Source organism: Camelus bactrianus, chromosome 26, assembly GCF_048773025.1.
Source record: "Camelus bactrianus isolate YW-2024 breed Bactrian camel chromosome 26, ASM4877302v1, whole genome shotgun sequence".
Taxonomy (NCBI): domain Eukaryota; kingdom Metazoa; phylum Chordata; class Mammalia; order Artiodactyla; family Camelidae; genus Camelus; species Camelus bactrianus.
In genome coordinates this window covers 11092822-11111952 of record NC_133564.1, presented here as the reverse complement: position 1 = coordinate 11111952, position 19131 = coordinate 11092822, and the positions used below count along the sequence as shown (strand labels likewise).

At 36.4% G+C, this 19131-nt stretch overlaps 1 protein-coding gene across 4 annotated transcripts in view; it reads right to left on the bottom strand.

The window, feature by feature from the left end:
- WDR17 (WD repeat domain 17) overlaps window positions 1-19131 on the bottom strand; it is a 73864-nt gene that overhangs the window by 36360 nt on the left and 18373 nt on the right. For all 4 annotated transcript variants that reach the window (XR_012502383.1, XR_012502384.1, XM_074353380.1 and 1 more), the window contains exons 3-10: window positions 17182-17365; window positions 13265-13495; window positions 10190-10441; window positions 9382-9504; window positions 6811-6995; window positions 5266-5434; window positions 3885-3976; window positions 1562-1644 (exon numbers count right to left, since the gene is read on the bottom strand). Coding sequence is in view for 2 of the 4 variants with exons in the window: in XM_074353380.1 (XP_074209481.1) it covers window positions 1562-1644; window positions 3885-3976; window positions 5266-5434; window positions 6811-6995; window positions 9382-9504; window positions 10190-10441; window positions 13265-13495; window positions 17182-17365 (1319 nt within the window). In the remaining 2 variants the exon portion in view is untranslated. The remainder of the gene's footprint in view (window positions 1-1561; window positions 1645-3884; window positions 3977-5265; window positions 5435-6810; window positions 6996-9381; window positions 9505-10189; window positions 10442-13264; window positions 13496-17181; window positions 17366-19131) is intronic.

Genomic DNA, 19131 nt, shown 5'->3' with positions numbered 1-19131 from the left:
TACATATATTTTAAAACATAATGATATAAGTAACATGTGCATTAGATTTTCAGCTTCAAAATTTAACAGTTCGAAACTACGTTTAAAACCACTCATTTATAGTGCTGGCTGCATGTATTACTACACCTAGTCCAAGATATCTAAGTCGTAACCTTTTTCATGGCATTTTCTAAGTGTATAACTAGAAATTCGGAGGACCTCTTCTCTCAAAACGAATCCCATATACTTTCACTGCAAAAAATAATGGAAGTTCTATATATATCCTTCTATATAATGCAAGGGCTACTGATTCTGTCTGGAACAAAAACCTGTATTTTAACGTAGCGCAAAGTTTTAAAAAGTCTCTGGAAAAGACCCTTTTAAAACATTATGAGGCCCATCAAAATTTTTGAGGTTACTGGGGAGTGCTGGTGACCCATGCTTCCAAATGTTTAGTCAAACACCGTGGTGTTTATCAAACAAGCAGTGCCCTGAAAATACACGGTAGAGCTAATGACATATCACCTAGTCCAGAAACTCCTAGGCGCATCTTCTGTATTTTGGTAAGTATCAATTAGCGAACAGTCATTTTCAAGTGCAAAAATTACCAATATTGTTGTTTCTGAAAAATTTAACTTCCTTGTAAAGATCTTTGATTGCCACAACTCCTGTCTCTTCCACTGAAATTAAAAAGTCGGGATGAGAAAACTGGGTGGGCTGTGGCAAAACCTAAGAGGAAACACTTTACTGTTTCTTAACAACCATGAGTGCCTGTACCACTGGCAAAGACGACTGTGCTACAGCTAACGGGTGGCACTACCTGACTGAAAACTTCCTTTTTTTAAAACTCAAAGGCAATCCTTCCCTTTCATATATTTCTTGGAAACCTACTTTTTCTGGGGACTCAATAGAATTTAAGAAAGCAAATCTTTCTGAAACACAAGGGCAGAGTAGTTAGCATCTAAAAAAAGGCCTTTGCCACAAGCATTACCTTATTCCTCCCTGCAAAGCTGCTTTGTCCTTTTCTAAATAATAACAGCTACTGGCAACAGGTTTCTAGAGCACGAGATATCTCCTGAATCACTTGGGAAACTGAAATATGACAAAAATTAAGTCATAAATGGAAGTTTGACTAAATTATATTATTCAGGGTTGGTAAATTTCACGCCAGCCATGGTCATACGATTAACCCGAATTAACAGAAATCCGGCATAAAGCGTGTTAAGGAGCTTCGATAAGAGTTAAGCCTCGGCCACTCCCTGAAAAATGGGGTGAGAATTAGACTCTGTGAAAAGTCCTTGAAGTTTCTTTGGGGCAAGTTTCACAGTATTTTAGTTATAATTTGGGTATTATTCTCATTTAGAAAGCAAGTAGTAGTTGGTTTACTTATTTTTAAACATTATTCTATTGTTATTTATTACTGATACAGCAATGTCTCATGTGCCTATATGGGCTTATGAATAACACTTGTGAGAATTGGTAGAGCTGCACCAATGGAATCTCATTGAATAGTGTAACGTATGTACTAACATGATTCAAATGTATCTTCTGCAAACAGTGTGATTTCATAGACAGTACTTACCAGTAGCCATCGCCACTGCAGGTTGCTATTCTTTTGGAATCTTTATGACTCCAGGCAATGCAGAATATTCCACTTTTTCCATGCTTCAAAAAATGCAAAATACCTATCAATAAGAAATAATTCACCCCTTTTTTTCTCTTAGTTCTTTACTTCTTGTAATACTACTTTTCTGTTAGGAATTTGCTCTCAGTGCTGCTCACAGAGACGTTACTGTCAACGAGCAGAAGGCTGAATATGTATTTTAAGAATGTTTAAAGCTATCATACTTAAGAAACAAAAACCATCGTTTTTAAGACACAACTTGGGTGGCCCTACTTCCTTCTGTGTGGACACTGATAAAGCACAGATCCCGCGTCCTCAGCTGTCTGTAGAATTAAGCTCGGCGTAATGCCGTTTTCTGTAAAAGCCCATTTGGAGACCAAGGTGGCTACCCATCTGCTTTCTAACCCACTGCCACTAGAACTACAGGAAAATAAACGCTGCAAACAACTGTTATTACTGATTGTTCTTCTAAATTTCAAAGTCTTACCTTTCTAAAACAAAGGAGAACAGAATTAAGACTATTACTGTATTTACCTGTGCTCTGTACTTATCTGTATTTGACTTGGGAAGGACAGAGGGACACAGCTGAGAATTTTAAAAGACACTAGGAATATATTTTACACAGAAGAATGCCGCTCATCAACTGGGTCATGGGTGAATTAAGATTGCAATCAATCCATTTCCAAATTTTATTTAAAACATTTCAATTTTACGTACTACTTAAACTGTGGCTGCCATTAAAGGAAGACAAAAGTGACTTTTTATCCAGCGCTTTAAGGCTGTTTTACTAAGGTGGTCTCTAGTTTGCTATTCTTACCTTTTGGGGGTCAAGGTGGGTAGGTTTATAAAGATGGACACAAGAATGGAGGAGGTCTCTAGACTCATTCGGCTGAAGGCACAGAGCCTCCCATCAGCTGTGTTCATCCTCACAAACTCATGGCCCCCTAATATCCCACATTTTATTTTGTGAGGTGTATGTAACTTAGTTAATTGAAGCTGGCACTGCTAATTTTTCCCATATTTATTATCCTAGATTTAAGCAATTTTGATACTTGTCTTAACTATACTGTTGGATGCTGGGAAAGACATGAATGGACATCAGAGATGCCCCGGACGCTGGAGGCTGGGTCGCTGGAATCAGACTGGGACTGTTCTGGTGCTAATGGGAAGATTATTCACTTCACAAGAGGCCAAGACGCTATAAGAAGAAATCAACAGATCTGACATCCAAGTGTAATATTTTTGAATTGGGTCAAAAGTTTCTTTTTCAGGTTCATCTTTTCCTCTCACATCCCTATTTACTATGGGATCAGTGTTGTTCTGGTGATGGGGAGGGCAGAGGGCAGGCTGGGGCACGGCTGAACTGAAAGATCACTCTTGTTGTGCAGAGAAAGGGAAGGATGTTGACAATATGGTCCTTTGTCAAAGTTTATTCCTTTGAGAGTGACCTGCTCACCGGTGGTTGGTGATGTGTCCCTGCTGCCCTATTTGTCACATTACTTCACATAACCCCCAAAGATCAACGCTGCTTGATTTTCAGAGAGAGAGCAGTCTTTTGTATACATGTTCTAAAACCTCAAATACATAAACAATTTTCAAACAAAGTATATATTTATTAAACTTCAACAGTCATCAATTGAAATGAATGAAATTTCAAGAGTGAGAGACAACCCTACATCTTGTTCATATTTCCCTCCATCCACAGCTAACGTATTGTAATGATATCGTAGGTGTTTTCCAAATATTAATAGAACTCAGTAAATATGAGATGACAATTTAACCCCCAGCAGAAGGAAAAGTACAGTTCGTGACACTACAAATAGGAAGAGGGGCATTTTTAGGGCTTAATGGAGTTTGAGAACCGGAAGGAAACCTAAGAGATCATATAATCCAACTTCAGCAGCTTCTAGATGAACTATCAAGGCCATAAAAGGATTTTATGTCAAGAGCTAATCAGTAACAAAACAGGGACAGTAATTTGGGACTTGCTCTGGGTTTAATCTTTTCCCAACTACTGAATATTTGCCTAGACAATTACGTGGAAGATGACTCAAAATTCCTTTGAATCTCTAACAGTTTTTGTTGAATTTTTATATCTTAGACTCAGCCACATGTTTCAGAATTCATTTTAGCACGTGCACGTCCTCTTGGATTTTCTTCTGTTTAAGAGAACATAATGCCCCTTAGTGACTAACCATCAAATTAAGAGAGAAAAGCATTCTAAAAAACAAGAAGCCAAATAAGACATTATGTTATTCTGCTAGCAACAGACACGTCTTACCTCATTAAATCGTTGTGCCATTTTGCCCTTTTTAATATCCCAAATAAAAGCACCATTTCGGGAAGTTGCTCCAGCAATACAATTTAAATCACCTTAGGAAACAATTTGTTAGAAACTATATGAAATATTTGCCATAGATGTAATTATTTTCAACAGTGTAATTTCTGAACATCTCTGACCTCAGATCTTTAATAAATGTTGGCTATCACGATCAAAAATAAAATAAAGATGGTGGTGAAGAAGGGAGCAGACAAGAGAACCAATTAGTTCTTTTTGTTCTTTCTTTATTACTGAAGTAATTTATTTTCAGTTAGTCCTGTATCTACAGTGGCAGTACATATGTTCTGCTTAAAGGGACAGATACTGTCATTAAGACTTGGAAGTCAAGCCTCCTTCTAGGTCTTCTCCTCATGGCTGGTGATGAAGGCTATATAGAACTGTGGTTCTTTCCCTTTTTTGTATCATGGATGTCTCTGAAAATCTGATTGCTATGGTAATTTTCTATTGACACAGAAACGTGCATACATACACTAAAAATTACCCATAAAAGTCCAACAGATTCCCAGATTCTCTGGAGACATTCAAAACCCTTCCAGCTCATAAATTCAAGGCTAAACATCCCCGTGTGTAAGGAGGTAAGCTGAAAAATAACCTGCATCCTGGCTATATGTGGGTTTTAAATTAATATGTTGGTATTAAGACAAATAAGTAAAGCATTCTGCATATTTTAGAAAGTGAAAAGTTCATTTTAGGTGCGTAAAATTATTTATTGTAGGAAAATAATATTTGGGGAGAAAATGTCAGAGGTTTCATAGGACACCTCTTCTCTTCTTTTATGTACGGGAAGGTATAAAAGTAGCATCGTTCTGAGATCAAAGAAAAGACCTATGACAGCACAGAAACTCTTCAGTATACAAAAGTGGAATATATAGAGAACTACAGACTCACAATTAAACTGGATGATACATAATCATTCATCTTTGCAAAACAGATGTATCAGGGAAAGATACATATGATAATTTTTAGAAAAATAAATATTTTATTTTCCTATATTTGGTTCACATGAAAATTTTTGGGAAAACTTCTACCATGTAAAATGTGTTACACCTTTAAAGGCACGGGTATACAAAGGCAGCTCACATTAGATAGGTCCGTATCTACTGTGGCTTTTTTGTATGACTACGTCACATGAAGGGCCCAGAAGTCAAAGTGCCCTTGCAGGCAGTCTCTTGTAAAACCCCACAAAAACCGCACCAACAAATACGCTGGTGCCAATTTGCTTCCGCAATCATTTGGAGCAAGATGGTACTGAGAGGAAGAAGACAGTTCAAATGAGAATACAATTTCACTGTAGTCCTGGTTTTAATCAAATGCTTCTTACCTGGAGCCCATGAGAGGGAATAAATGACCCCTTCATTACCAGGGGAAGTGTGCACGGCCGTCAGTGTGTTGATATCCCAGACTTTTATGGTGCCATCAAACGAAGCTGTGGCTAAAAGATTGGGATCATCAGGTTTGAATTTGCAGTCAAAGATGGTTTCCACGTGACCCTGGGAACGCAGAGGAAAATGTCACAACTACTGAGGAGAGTTCACATTATCAGTAAGCAGGCAGTAACGTGTGATCAAGTTGACACATGTAATACGGTTTTCCAAACATTAGTGCCAAAATATGTAGGCAAGCAAACACACACAACTGGATTTACCACTGTGGTTGTTCTCTGTGCTGTTATTACTGTGATATTTTGCACAGACCTAGATTTTATTCAACCATAGTTCCTCAAATCAGCAACATTTTAAATAACAAAGATGTTCAAAAGTCTCATTTTCAACCTCAATATAATATCTTTTCTGACTATCATACACAGGATACTATGCTAGAAATTTATAAAGCAATTAACCATTAACAATTATGATGTCATTACGGTAGTATAATAAAAGACCAAGATAAAACTGAAACTAAAGTTTCTTTAATGCAAATATTCCTTTTTTTATACCAATGATGAACTCCAAAAGAGCTTTACAATTTTGGCAGAAACAAGAAGAATCCAGCGTGTCCTCAATTTTTAATGAAACTTGTTCCAAAATTTTCTAGCAAATTTATTCTTTGGAACTCAGAATATTTGTTCCTGTTATATGGTGATTTGGATCCCAAACATCCCCAAAGACTCTGAAGTGGTATATATACAGATATATGTAAACATACACTTGTAAAGTAGAGCTTAACTACTGTGCACTTAAAGGAAAATCTATTAAGAATCTAAGGTAAGTAACCAGAGTTACAATCTGCCTTCTCCCAAACGTCCGGCGTGGGAACTGAAACTCCTCCTCCAAGCAGCAGAAATCATGACACGCTGGGGCTGGGGACAGAACTGCAGCATCGGGCTTCTGTTCCCCAACCACTCAAGTAAAGGCACAGAGGGAGCCCTTTAATCTCGACACATTTCCATTAATACCAGAATCCACCTCCCTTAGAAAACTGCAGACATGCTGCTAGTCTTATTTATTTATTTATTTATTTTTGGTGAAAGAGAAAGGAGAGAAAAATACCAAGGGCTAGAAGAGGAAAGAAAGGTTGGCATAGTCTCGGGTTCACTGGGCTGGTTGTTATAGGTCATTTCCAATGTTAAGAACTTGTGAAAAGGGAACCCTCCTACACTGTGGGTGGGAATGCAGTTTGGTGCAGCCACTGTGGAGAACAGACATTAATATTTAAAGAAGTTCAATGTTCATATTTTAAATAATTTTAATATTTTTGCCATCATTCTAAACACTTTTCTAAAATGTTTCAGCCAACCAAGATAAAGTCCTCATATATGATTCTGTATAAAAGTAATCTTAGAACAATATTAACACATAAGTAAAAGTAAGCGTCATTTTACACACAAAATAAATGTATATAGAAGAAGGGACAATCACAGACATACCAAGTCCCTAAGAAAATCCCATTTCTTGGCTCCCATGTTATAAAGTCCAACTCCACCATCCAAGAAACAGCATACTGCATGACCAGGGGGAAGAGAAAATGCTTGATTCTGGGTCAGGGTTGGGGGTGGGACTGCTTCACTCGTTGAGGATGTATAATGATTTTTGGTAGGGGACTGGATTGAAACTAAAAAAGAGGGAAAAATAAACAAGTAAACATTTATGCCAATAGTTTCCCATATGCTGGAATGAAACCATAGGACCTGATTTATAAAGATGCTCCTTTGTTTTCTTTTAACCAGAATTTTTATCAGTAAATGTAGGGGATGATCAGGTGTTCTGCAACAGGAGTACTTTTGCCGTATACAAAATGAGAAGTGCAGGTGGAGCAAAATGAATGAAAATGAGTGTGTGAGGAATCACAATATGTGGTGACCACCTGGTTTCTTATTGCCCCATCAATTAAAGCACAGCACAGTTATTTCTGAATCAGAATTTACTTTCAAAACAGTGATGGAACAGCTTACTTCCTCCTCTACAAGCACAAACACACATGCATGTGAACTAGTTTCTTTTAAAACTGGTAACTCTCTTCCACTAATTTCCATTCCAATGAAAAGTAATTATTTCTGAGATTATTTATCATTCTCTTTAATTTAGCATCAAACTGTCTGGCATATGTTTGCATCTTAATTTTTCTTTCTTCTTCCTCAGGCTTTACTGTTCATAGACTTCCACTTCCCCAACTTTCAACTACATAGATATCCCCTTGTTTAGTTATTTTCTGCATATTCTTTATTTCATATTTTGTCTTCTTTCAAAAAGCTTTTCCTTAGAATATGAATATACTCTTGCAAATATGATTCAAAATAATGATACTGCTGTAAATTACCAGACCAATCTATATTAATTACATACTGGAATACAGATACATATTGCCCAGTATATTCTCTTTTTGATTCAAATACAATAAATTCTTCCTATTGCATTCATTTGTATAATATTCTTTTCTCAGAATCTGAGAATGACAGGAGGTCCAAACTAGAACGAATTACTGGACAACAAAAGAAATATTTGTTTGGTTCAATGAAATTCTGTTGAAAGTTTGGTTAAAATTAGTATGATCCATGATTGGTTTTTCTAATATTTTAATTTCTTGATATCATGGGTGGTTTGGGCACGTTTTTGTACCTATCTAACTATATTCATCTTATTTTAGAATTTGGTGAGTATGTCTACATTTGTTTTTCATTTTCACTTAAGTTTTCTTACTCCACACTCCCTTGTTACATTAAAAAATTGGGGGTAAAAACTATTTAACAGTCGGTATAGGTAGGAATGCCTCAAAAATGACAAGATTGCTATGTGCTTCTTTATATTTTCTGAGTTTTCTCTAACGGGCATGGACTATTACTGCAGTAAGAAAAAAATTAGGAAGAAGAGAATCTGTAATACTTCAGTCATCCCATGAGATGGATGTTCACAGCTACTAAACAAAGAAACAAATAACTCCAAAAACGCAGGGTGTATAAACAACATGCCGGCCTCCAGCATGGGACTCCTCCAGTCAGAATGTTTCCAGACCCTCCAGTTTCCAGGGTGTATACGCATCAGGGCTCCACAGAAAAGCTTAAACTTGTGAAAAGGCTGGAGATTCAAAGACAGATTTTCTACTACTTGTCTTGCCCACAAAATTAGATACTAAATTTGCTGACCAAAATAACACGATTTTGAACAGCCCTTGCTAAATATTCAGGATATGATAGACAGCAGAGAGTAAGGAGGAATCAACAACTGTTCAATCACTAAACTCCTTTCCCCGTGTGTTTTTACGATGCACACAGAAGTGAAAAACACCGCCAACCATGCAGAGCAACCATGGCTGACTTCACAGGAAGTCAATTTCTTTTCCCTCTATGGAAGAAAAATTCCATTTCTAAACCTCCCCCCAAATTCCAGATTTTTCCTTTATACCTTAAATGTATTTGATTATTTTTTCTTAATTACAGAAGAAATAAAAAGTAATTAGAATAAAATACAAAAATAAATGAAGAAGATACAGAACATCTATAATACTAACTACTAGTCAAGTGACAAACATGGAATAAATACATTCAAACATGGAATATATATTCTAGATCCTCTATTTCCAAAATTTAGGTTATTTCAACTTTGTTATAAATCATACAGATTATAAAAGAGAGCCACCTTTGAAACATGAAGTCTCCTAGTTCAGACCAATTCTATTTAATCCCACTACTCTTGATATTTCTTATTTTCACCAATATCATTGTTTCATTTTCCTCATGTAGGTAATTTGAGATTATCTTAATATCCTCATTTAATAGCAATTAAAAATGTAACTCTGCTCTAAATATTTTTAATTTAGCAATATTAGACATTGTGCGGCTTTGATGGTAACTTCAGCTCACATATTATCAAAAGCTATTTTTAAAAATTTGTTTTTCAGTAGCACACAGTATTTCCTATGTTTATATCATTATATCAGTCATTTTATTTGGTAGCAGCAAATATGATATTTTTAAATGTTAAATTCTGATGTTTTTACTTACATTTTTTCCTTGGAGGAGAATTAAGTACATGTAGGCAGTGAAATCCCGTTTTCTTTAATTTAAAATTATCAACAGGTGTTGTTCTTGAAACATTCCAAATGCGCAAAACACCCACTTGAGAATCTAGTCAGATCAAGCAAAAAAGCATTATATTAACAAATTTTATTTGAAACCTAAATTGCCTAGATATAAAAGTCATAACAACTAGGGGTTGTCAAGAGGGGATGATGGAGAGGGACTGGGTACAGAATTTATTAGGGAGATGATGAAATGTTCTGGAATTAAATAGTGAAAATGGTCACCAATGCCATGAATATAAAAACCACTAAACTGTACACGTTAAAACGGTGAGTTTTATGGTATGTGAATTTCACCTCAATAGTATTAATAATCGATATATACAGAATGCCCAGGTCTGTCATTAATTATATTCTAGCCACTACTTTTACTGTCATCCTGCCTCAGCTGAAATCGAACTTTGCCTTCTGTGTGCCCACAAACACGGACAAGCACACCGGTGTGTACATATACAACAGATTCCAGTTTACTACCAGAAACCTGGAAAACTGGGCCTTGATTTCATTTTTGTCAGTCATTGTGTTAATGACACACTGTATAAATAAAATTATAAATAAAAGTAAAATAAAAAGTATAAATAAAAGTAAACTAGAGATTTACTATAATAAATGATAATATTTGAGATATTGGTAAGTTTTACACAAAATCAACCAATAAAAGAGTACAATTTCCTTGACTCCATTAAAGACTATACATACACTGAAAACTCTGGGGAAGAGGGTAGACTTACCTCCAGTTATGAACATCCCAGGAGCACTGGGGACCCAGGCCAAGCATTGCACTGAAGCTGCCGCACTGGGAAAATTAAATGTTGTTATGCAGCAAAGGGATTCCGAATCGACGAGGCGAATCCCATAATGCAGATTGGCCACAAGGAGATACTCAGTGGACAGCGGGTCCCACTCCAGGGCGGTCACCGGGTCCTCCTCCTCTGTCCCTTCAAGAGATTCAGGTCTCAGAACATGTTTATGGCTTTTGTTACCTATTAAAACATAAAGAACATGATTTTAAACAAAATTTCGAAAAAGAAGATTAATAGCTGAGATCACGTGCATTTTCTCCTGGGTCTACCCCTGATCCCTGAGAGTTCTGAGAATACAAATCCGGCATTTCGACGCTGAAGTCGGAACTGACAGGTGAAGGCAGGGAGGGCAACCAGAGTTTGTCCTAATGACGGAAGTCAGGCTGAACGCCTTGCTCTGGAGATCCCTAGGACCCTGCATGTTTTTGTTACTGGAGAGCTGCAAGGAAAAGACAGAAAAATAACACACACGATGTTGACAACAACAATCTCACTGAGTCACAGCGGCGTGGGATAAGGACAGTGCTTCTCGGAGGGAAGAACCTCGTGTTCTAATTAAACGTACAGACTTTGGAGCAAAGCCGGATCCCACCCCTTATAAGCATGTGTTCTTGGACAAGGTGTTTAATCCCTGTGTGCTCAGTATTTTTACAGTGGAGAACATACCAATGCCTCCTTCATGGAGTTTTCAAAAAGATTAAACGAGTTAGTTGTTCAACGCTCTTAGAACAGCGGGCTTCCCAGAACGAGCACAGCGGTATTTACTGCCCCCCCCCATTCATCCTACCACTTGTCATGACCATGACTCACTCCTGACCACCAGCACGAAGTGGCACCAGAAAAAGAGGGAGATAAAACAAGTGGGATTAAATGAAGAGACAGATTACCAAATAATCCTCTTGTTCTTCCAAATTATATACACACTGTCAATATGGAAAAAAAGGCTCTTGCCTCCACGGGGACTCCAACTGAACAGTATACTCTCATTCTCAAAGGAGAGGCAGTGAAACAAGTAAGTTTAGAGACTACAACCTTAACAGAAGTACCAATTATTCCTAAGTAGTGTGAACTTTAAAAGAAGTGTTTATTTAAAAAATAACACAATTGAAAGATACCACAGCTCTTTCTGCGATGTCATCATTACATATTGTTTTTCAATATATCCAAAATATAACAGCAGAAAAAAAATAGATTTCCTTGAATACATAAAGTATTTGTAAAGTTAACTGAAAATCTTATACTTTCTGGCTTGAGGATAATTCGTTAACTCACTACATTTAGAATGTAGTGTCAAAATTTAAAAGTAGTGTTTCCTTCATGCCCCATTAGCTCTTGTACATGCAAAAGGAAAATGCGTAGCAGGATTACGCTAATGTTTGGTGCATATTAATTACTAAAAGTCCCATAGAATTGTGAAGTCAAGAAGTCTGTATTGGGCTGTAATGTGTTGAATTTTGTCCCCAAAAGATGCTGAAGGCTTAGCCCCCAGTATCTGTGATGTGACTTTATTTGGAAATAGGGTATCTACAGATGACTGAGTTAAGGTGAGGCCATTGGAGTGGACCCTACGCCACTAGGACTGTGTCCTTATAAGAAGGGGAAATTTGGACACAGACACACGGGTACGGGGGAACGCCATGGGAAGACTGGGGCTATGCTGCCACAAGCTAAGGAACCACCGGAAGCTAAGAGAGAGGGCAGACCCTTCCCTAGTGCCCTCAGGGGGCCTTGCCGACACCTTAACTTTGTATTTCTGGCCTCTAGAATTGCGAGACAATAAAGATCCTAAGATGTTCACCAGATCACAAACAGAGCGAGTCTGCGAATTATGTCGCTTAACTGTGAGCCTTAGTGACCAGCTATAACCAGAACCTGCCCCCAGTGCAGAGGACAGAAAAGACTAGGTTGAGGTATCTGAGACAACAAATCCAAATGAAGTGAAAAACAATCAGTGATCCCTCCTCATTCTGCTCTGAAACAGATGAAACTGTCCCCGTGTTAAATGAGGACAACCAGGAGGGACAAGAAGACGTGCGGGAAGAGCACAGAGGGGAGGTGGTAAAGAACTATATGCACGTTTACTCTTATGTTTCTTAAAAGGTAAATAAGAGACCTTTTAAAATGTATTTAAAATAAAATGGTCCTATGTTATCAATAATTTATATATTCTTTATTTCTTAACTTTAGAAAGGTCATTCCCTAAGGAAAGGAAAGATTTATTTGGATGTTCACAATGTCTTTTGTTCAATTTCAATTTCTTCTTTCTTCTATTGATTTCAGATAAGTTGAATGTAATGCGTCTTGTGAAAGAAGTTGTCCTAGTCCTGCAAAAGCACTTTCGTCCCTCTTTCTGGTCAACCAGGAGTCACATCCATCAGTGGAGATGCCAGACGGCTAAACGCACTCTTTTCAGATGTCAGTGGTACTTATGAGTAGAGAACTGCTCAGATAATTTTTCAATACTTTTCTATACATTTTATTACTGTTTCAATTTAAAAAATAAACATTAACTGCTCAGACCTTTTTATTAAACCAGATTAATTAACTAACAAGGCTATAAAGAGCTACTGTTCCTTTTTATCCCAGCTTCAAACTCTTCGCTAAGGAGTTGTGGCATCAGAGTGATATTTTACAAGCAGGTGGGAAAATATTTTTGAGTAGTTTTAGTAAGTCATCATATAATCCAGCTGTAGGTCCTTTTTCATTCAGGTCGTTTTCTTAGCAAATGTGCAGAAATAAAGAAAAGACTTTAAAAAGTAAAAATAAGGGACAAATGACTGGGGTTAACTCAAAGTAAAATCTGCACAGCCGAGTTACATGTACTACAATGCCTTAGAAATAAAATTTACTTCAAATGGTTATTTGAAATTGGCACAGTGCTGGATAATATTTGCACAACTATTATTTCAAAAATAAAATACTGTTAACTTTTATGTTGTATATAAGAAATTATATATGCTGAGAAAAATAAAATGTAAGAGACCTAACTAATAAAATTCTTACCTGGTTGAAAAATTGATAGACTTCCATCAATATGGCCAAAGACAACTTTGCCCTTTTTCCGGGTGTGCCATCGGAATATACAGATATCAGACAGGAAACTGTGAGCGTCTCTGTGTACGGTCACCCCACTGTCTGGTCCCGAGATGGTCCAGATGAAGAGCGGGCCTCTGTCGGAGGCAAATGCCACAGCATCGTCTGCGTTCCAGCACCAGCTAAGGGAGGCAGGAGTCCCTGCAAGAAATCAAACACAGATACACGACAGAGAGACGTGGCATAAGATCGATTTGCATCCTTCGTGTCTAAAACAACTAAAATACAAGAATATGCTCATTATTAAGAGTAATGTCTTCTTACTGAGGAATTTTATTTATAAACTAACCCCAAAGACTACAGGGAACATATGGAGGACATTTCCATCATAAAAGGAAAAGTACCTAAAACCACTAATATGATCATATGCTTCACATACTCAAAAAAATTTACAGAGTTCTTTCTTTTAGAAAACTATATATTAAAGCAATAAATGATTACTGAGGTTCTGTGTGTAAGACCTGATTTAGGCATTGTAGGTATACAAGTTAGTATGGGATACAATGCCCGCTTTAAAGGATCTTACGTATAACTTGGGGAGATACGGATTAAATGTATGAAAAGTGAAACGCCACTGTGAGGATTTAATACCAATAAAACTAACGCTACCATCCATGCCTTATCAGGAGCTTAGATTTAAATCTCAGCTTTGCCTCAGATAGACTAAACAAGTCACTTTACCTCTCTAAACCTGTCTTCTCACCTATAAAACGGACATTAAAAACAGCTGACCACGGTTTCACATAAATGTGAAGGCAAGAAAACATAATAGTGCACATAAAGTCCTTTTTAAAATATAGGACAAAAAACAAACGTTAATTGTTAATTTCCCCATTATTACTGTGATCAAATAAATAATATGTAAAGTAAGCAAAGTTATGGCAAGTTATGGCAAATTTACAACTCGGGAGGGGAGTTACGGCTCTCCCCACGGAGACGATCATTGATCAGCTGCGTCAGAATCATCAACCTGAGTACGCGTATCAGGACCCGTGCAGTTAGGGCCCAGGAATCTATTTTTAACAAGGTTCTCCAGATGATCTTTATGTGTTAGAAGGGTTTGAGTCTGTTGGGCTACTGTCCTGGGAAGAAACTGGGTTTGAATTACACCTTGAAGGAGCAGTAGAGTTTAAACATATGGGATGATCAGTATTTCGCAGGAAGAGGAAATGCTATGAACAAAGACACAGAGTTGAATGTTGTTCATTGACAGTACATTCAATTTGTGTCAAAAGTCTACCATGTGCCAAAAGGCAGAAACTGGAAGCCTAATGCGTATTTCAGGGCCTGATGTACAATGGGAATTCCATAAACATCCATTGAATGAATGAATGAATGAATGAATATACGAATAAAAAATGAAAATAAAAAGCTGGTTGGTTTTAGGATACATGAATAGAAGTAGGATGTCCTGAGTAATGGAAAAGACACGCTGTGTGGGTCAAGCCACCACAGCACACTTGAAGACAGCCACCAGGATGCTGGCTAGGACGTGTGTTTCTGGAAAGGCAGCAAGGAAGAGAAGGAACCAAAACAACGTTAGGTAACAGCAGACAACACTTCTGCAGTGGCTTGGCCCATGCAAGCACTTCTAGGAACTCTGCAGTGTCAACTCATCTAATTCTCCCAGCAATATTCGGAGAAGGTAGGGAGTGTTATTATCCACTGTTAACAGTTCTTTTCGTTTTTCCCCTGGAAGGATATTATTAAGTGTGACATTTTTCAAGTTGGTGACAATTTTAACATTTTACATTTACAAACTAATATTCATTTTCTTTTAAACGACTTTTCATTATTAAGAAAAACATAATGAAGTAAAGAAATAGAGAGGCATTTTAAGTTCAACTGCTGGATGTGGAAGTTCTAATATTTATTTTTCTAGAAGTTGACAATGCAAACTTCTACTTTGCTTCACCTGGATACTGAAAAGAAAAAATGGAGTCTAATCCATTTCAAAGGGGATTATTTGAAATGAAAATGACCAAAAACATTCATAATATTTTCTTGCAAATAAAACATAAAAAAATAAGGTATCTGAAAACAGCATGAGGAATTTATTGCCTTTGAAAATTTTCAGAAAAGGGGGAAATATGTAAAATTGATCAAAACTGCTACTAAAATTATTTAATCATTCTATAAGTGTTAATGAAAATGTCTTATTTAATTGTATAGTTGGTGGCAAAGGAAGTAATGAACAAAAATCTCTTCCACCATGAATGGAGGTAACACGGTGTTGAATGACAGATTTGCAGATAAACTAGGTAACAATACGCTGTCCAATCTGCACTTGTGCATAACATTTATAAAATGCTATTTTGCAGCTTAGTCTAGTATAGATTTTGTGTGACAACACTGTTAGAACAGTGACAATGTGCAACATCTTCAGTTTATGTCACATAAAATACGGAGAGAATCTTGAGTATTTAGTGTGTTACTTAAAATTAATCTCACACAAAGCTGGATTTATAGTATTGGGGAAATGCACTGTTGATCAATATACACAATACTGGAAAAACTTGTAGGATTTGTGATTGGCTGAGAAATGGATATGACCAGAAAAACCTGAAATCTTGTTCGAGGCTATCAATCACTGTTTATACCCCTCAAAGCTTTGGACCAAAGGTGATTTGGCTTTTTCTCATTGAAGTATCGATAATCTTAAGGAAAACTGTTACTTATGTTAACAGAAGCTCACTGAATAGCTGACTTTTAAAAAGATCTTGCTCAGAGATTGAAGCAAACTACTTACTGTCTAATACTGAAGTTCACTGGTTGTTGCAATTGAAAATAATAAGCAGGGTATGTGAACTTGGAAGGAGACTCACATTTTCCTAGCTGAAAAAATATCTGGCAAATATTTTTTAAGATGAAAGTTTATGTAACAAAATTGGTACACGTTACTGGCATTTTCAGCATTTCTAATGACCTAAGTTTGAAAAGACAAGGAAAAAGCTATGCTGGATCTCTGTTAAATATATCCAAAGGTTCCAAAAGGCATTATTATTATCATCTGGGAGGCAAGATTTAAATATAGTTGCCTATGAATTCTCAATATTGTGGCCATATACTGAAAAGAATATTATAAAGAAACTGAACAAAGTAAAGTTAGAGACATTGTCACATCTCAGTTCTTTATCTCAAAGTTAAAATCAGTATTTTTTAAAGAAAAGGCTGAATATGGAAAATACATCCAGCAATTGCTTTCAAAACCATTATCAATAATTGAGCTACACTCGGTGCTCAAAAAGAGGCTGAATTATTGTGACATTTATCACAGAAAAATGACTACTTAACTTCATCGTTATTATGGGATAAGATGCCAGGTAGGAAAAAACGTACTGATATTATTCAATTCATGAAGATCTATTTGCATGAACTAGAACTTTCTACTTTGACCTAAAAATATAGGAAAGAAACCAACTCAGTAGGACAGTGACCATATGCATAATATTGTCCTTGTATGTATTCCAATTGGAATAGAGACAAGGCCAAGTGCCCCGCTGAGAAAACTGTATCTAATGATTAGTTTTTTATTTCTTTTGGAACTTTTATGTTATATTTAAATATTAATGAAATTATTTGATGTCGACTCTGGTTTTTAACTGAGCAGTGTACTAAGCCTAATTATTTCATGAAATTTTGTTTCGGTTTGGACACATGGACACACACAATAATGAGTCATGATGTGAAGTGTGTTTCTTACATAGATTACCCTCAGAGAGTTTGAAAAACACTACTTTAAAACCTGAGCTAACTGAAATAAAATATTTTGCTTATTGAAGTAAGAATATTTCATCCAATAAAATAAATCCCAGTTACAGATATACCTTTTGTGTTGTCGAGTTTAGCAACGACTTTTTGTTCAGCAACATTCCAAATGATCACTAAATTATCGGTACTGCCACTTGCAAACAGATCAGGGTTGTGTGGACACCAAGAGATAGCTGTGATTGTTTTTTTATGTTCAGACATAATTGAGTGAAGTTTGAATTCATTGTAACGGTGATCCAACTAAAAAAATATATAAACAAAACACATCAGTGCTTCTTTCTAGGTAACACTTTCCATTAACAATCGCATTATTTTTGAAAAGCTACATACATGAGAATTAGTCAACCTGAGCACAAGACATGGACACAATTCAAGCTGTGATCTGATTTCAGGTGAATTCAAGTGCATTCAATCAGCTGAAAGAAACCCTTTTTTCAAAAACCAAGAGAGAACTGAAATTAAACATATCAATTGTAAAAACAAATAAAAATAAATGTGGTATATTTAAATGTGCATAATAACTCAGATTTATTATATTTTCCATAGCTCTATCTATTTATGAGGGAAAAATACTTGTGTCTCGAAACGTTCTTTTCTGCAATTTTTCATCTACATTTGCATTTAAAAAATTAGGTCAGATAAGCCAACTGCTAATTACGACTTTATTAAGATGTCCAAAGTTTGCAGAACAACGGTATCATTGGACCTGTTTTATGTTCTTGCTTTTTGGAAGGAGAATTATGTTGTGTTTTTATATGTAAGTGGACCAAAGGAACAGCCTAATTTTCCTATCTCCTTTGTAAATGTGCCTTTAGTAGGTGGGTCAATTAATTTATCATCTTTAACATGTTTGGGATTATACTATATATGTCATTTTATTGAATCTGGTTTTTCCCTTTAACATATAATGAATCCTTCTCAGTGTTATCGAAGAGTTTTCAAATCATTACTATATTAACTGTTTATTATACCAACCTTTCTTGGACCGTATACTCGCAGTAAAATCCTAACAACGAATAAGCCTTCAATGCCCAAGATCATGAAGCTCTGCTTTCCGGTCTCATCTGGTACCATATTCTTCCCTGTTCACTCCGACCTTCTTGTTTCTCTAATTCGGCAAAATCACTCCTGCTTTGGGGCCCAGGCTTGCTGCCCACTTGGCCTGGAATGCTCTCCCCACTGATCTGCTCATGGTTATTCATTTTCCTGTTCAGTCTCAGTTCAAAAACACCTCTTCCCAGAACCTGTCCCATGACTCTATCTTTTTTAAATTGAGATATAATTGACATACAACATTCTATTAGTTTCAGGTGTACAACATACTAATTCAATACTTGTATATATTGCAAAATGATCACTATGACCAGTCTAGTTAACACCCAGCACCACATGCAGTTACAAATTATTTTCTGTGATGAGTACTTTTAAAATCAAATTTCTTAGCAACTTTCAAATATGCAAGAGAGTGTCATTAATTAATAGTCACCACTCTGTACGTTACACCCTATGATTTGTTCTGTAACTGGAAGTCTGGACCTTATGACCACCTTCATCAACGTTGCCTATCCCCAACCCTCCATACCTGTTCTCTGCATCTATAACCTTGGTGCTTTGTTTTGTTTTTTAGATTCCACGTAAGAGTGAGATCATTTGGTATTTGTTTGTCTCTGTCTGATTTATTTCACTCAGTATAATGTCCTCAAGGTCCTTCCATGTTGTCGCAAATGGCAACATATCCCTCTTTTTCATGACCAAATAATAGTCCATTATATACATGTACCACATCTTCTTTATCCACTCATCCACGGATGAACATTTTGGTTGTTTCTGTATCTTGGCTATTGTAAATAATGCTTTAGTGAACAGGGAGGTGCATGTTATTGTTTTTTGAGTTATCGTTTTGGTTTTCTTTAGATAAATACCTCAGAAGTGGAACTGCTGGATTATGTGGTAGTTCTATTTTTTTTATTTTTTGAGAAACCTTCATACTGTTTTCAACAGTAGCT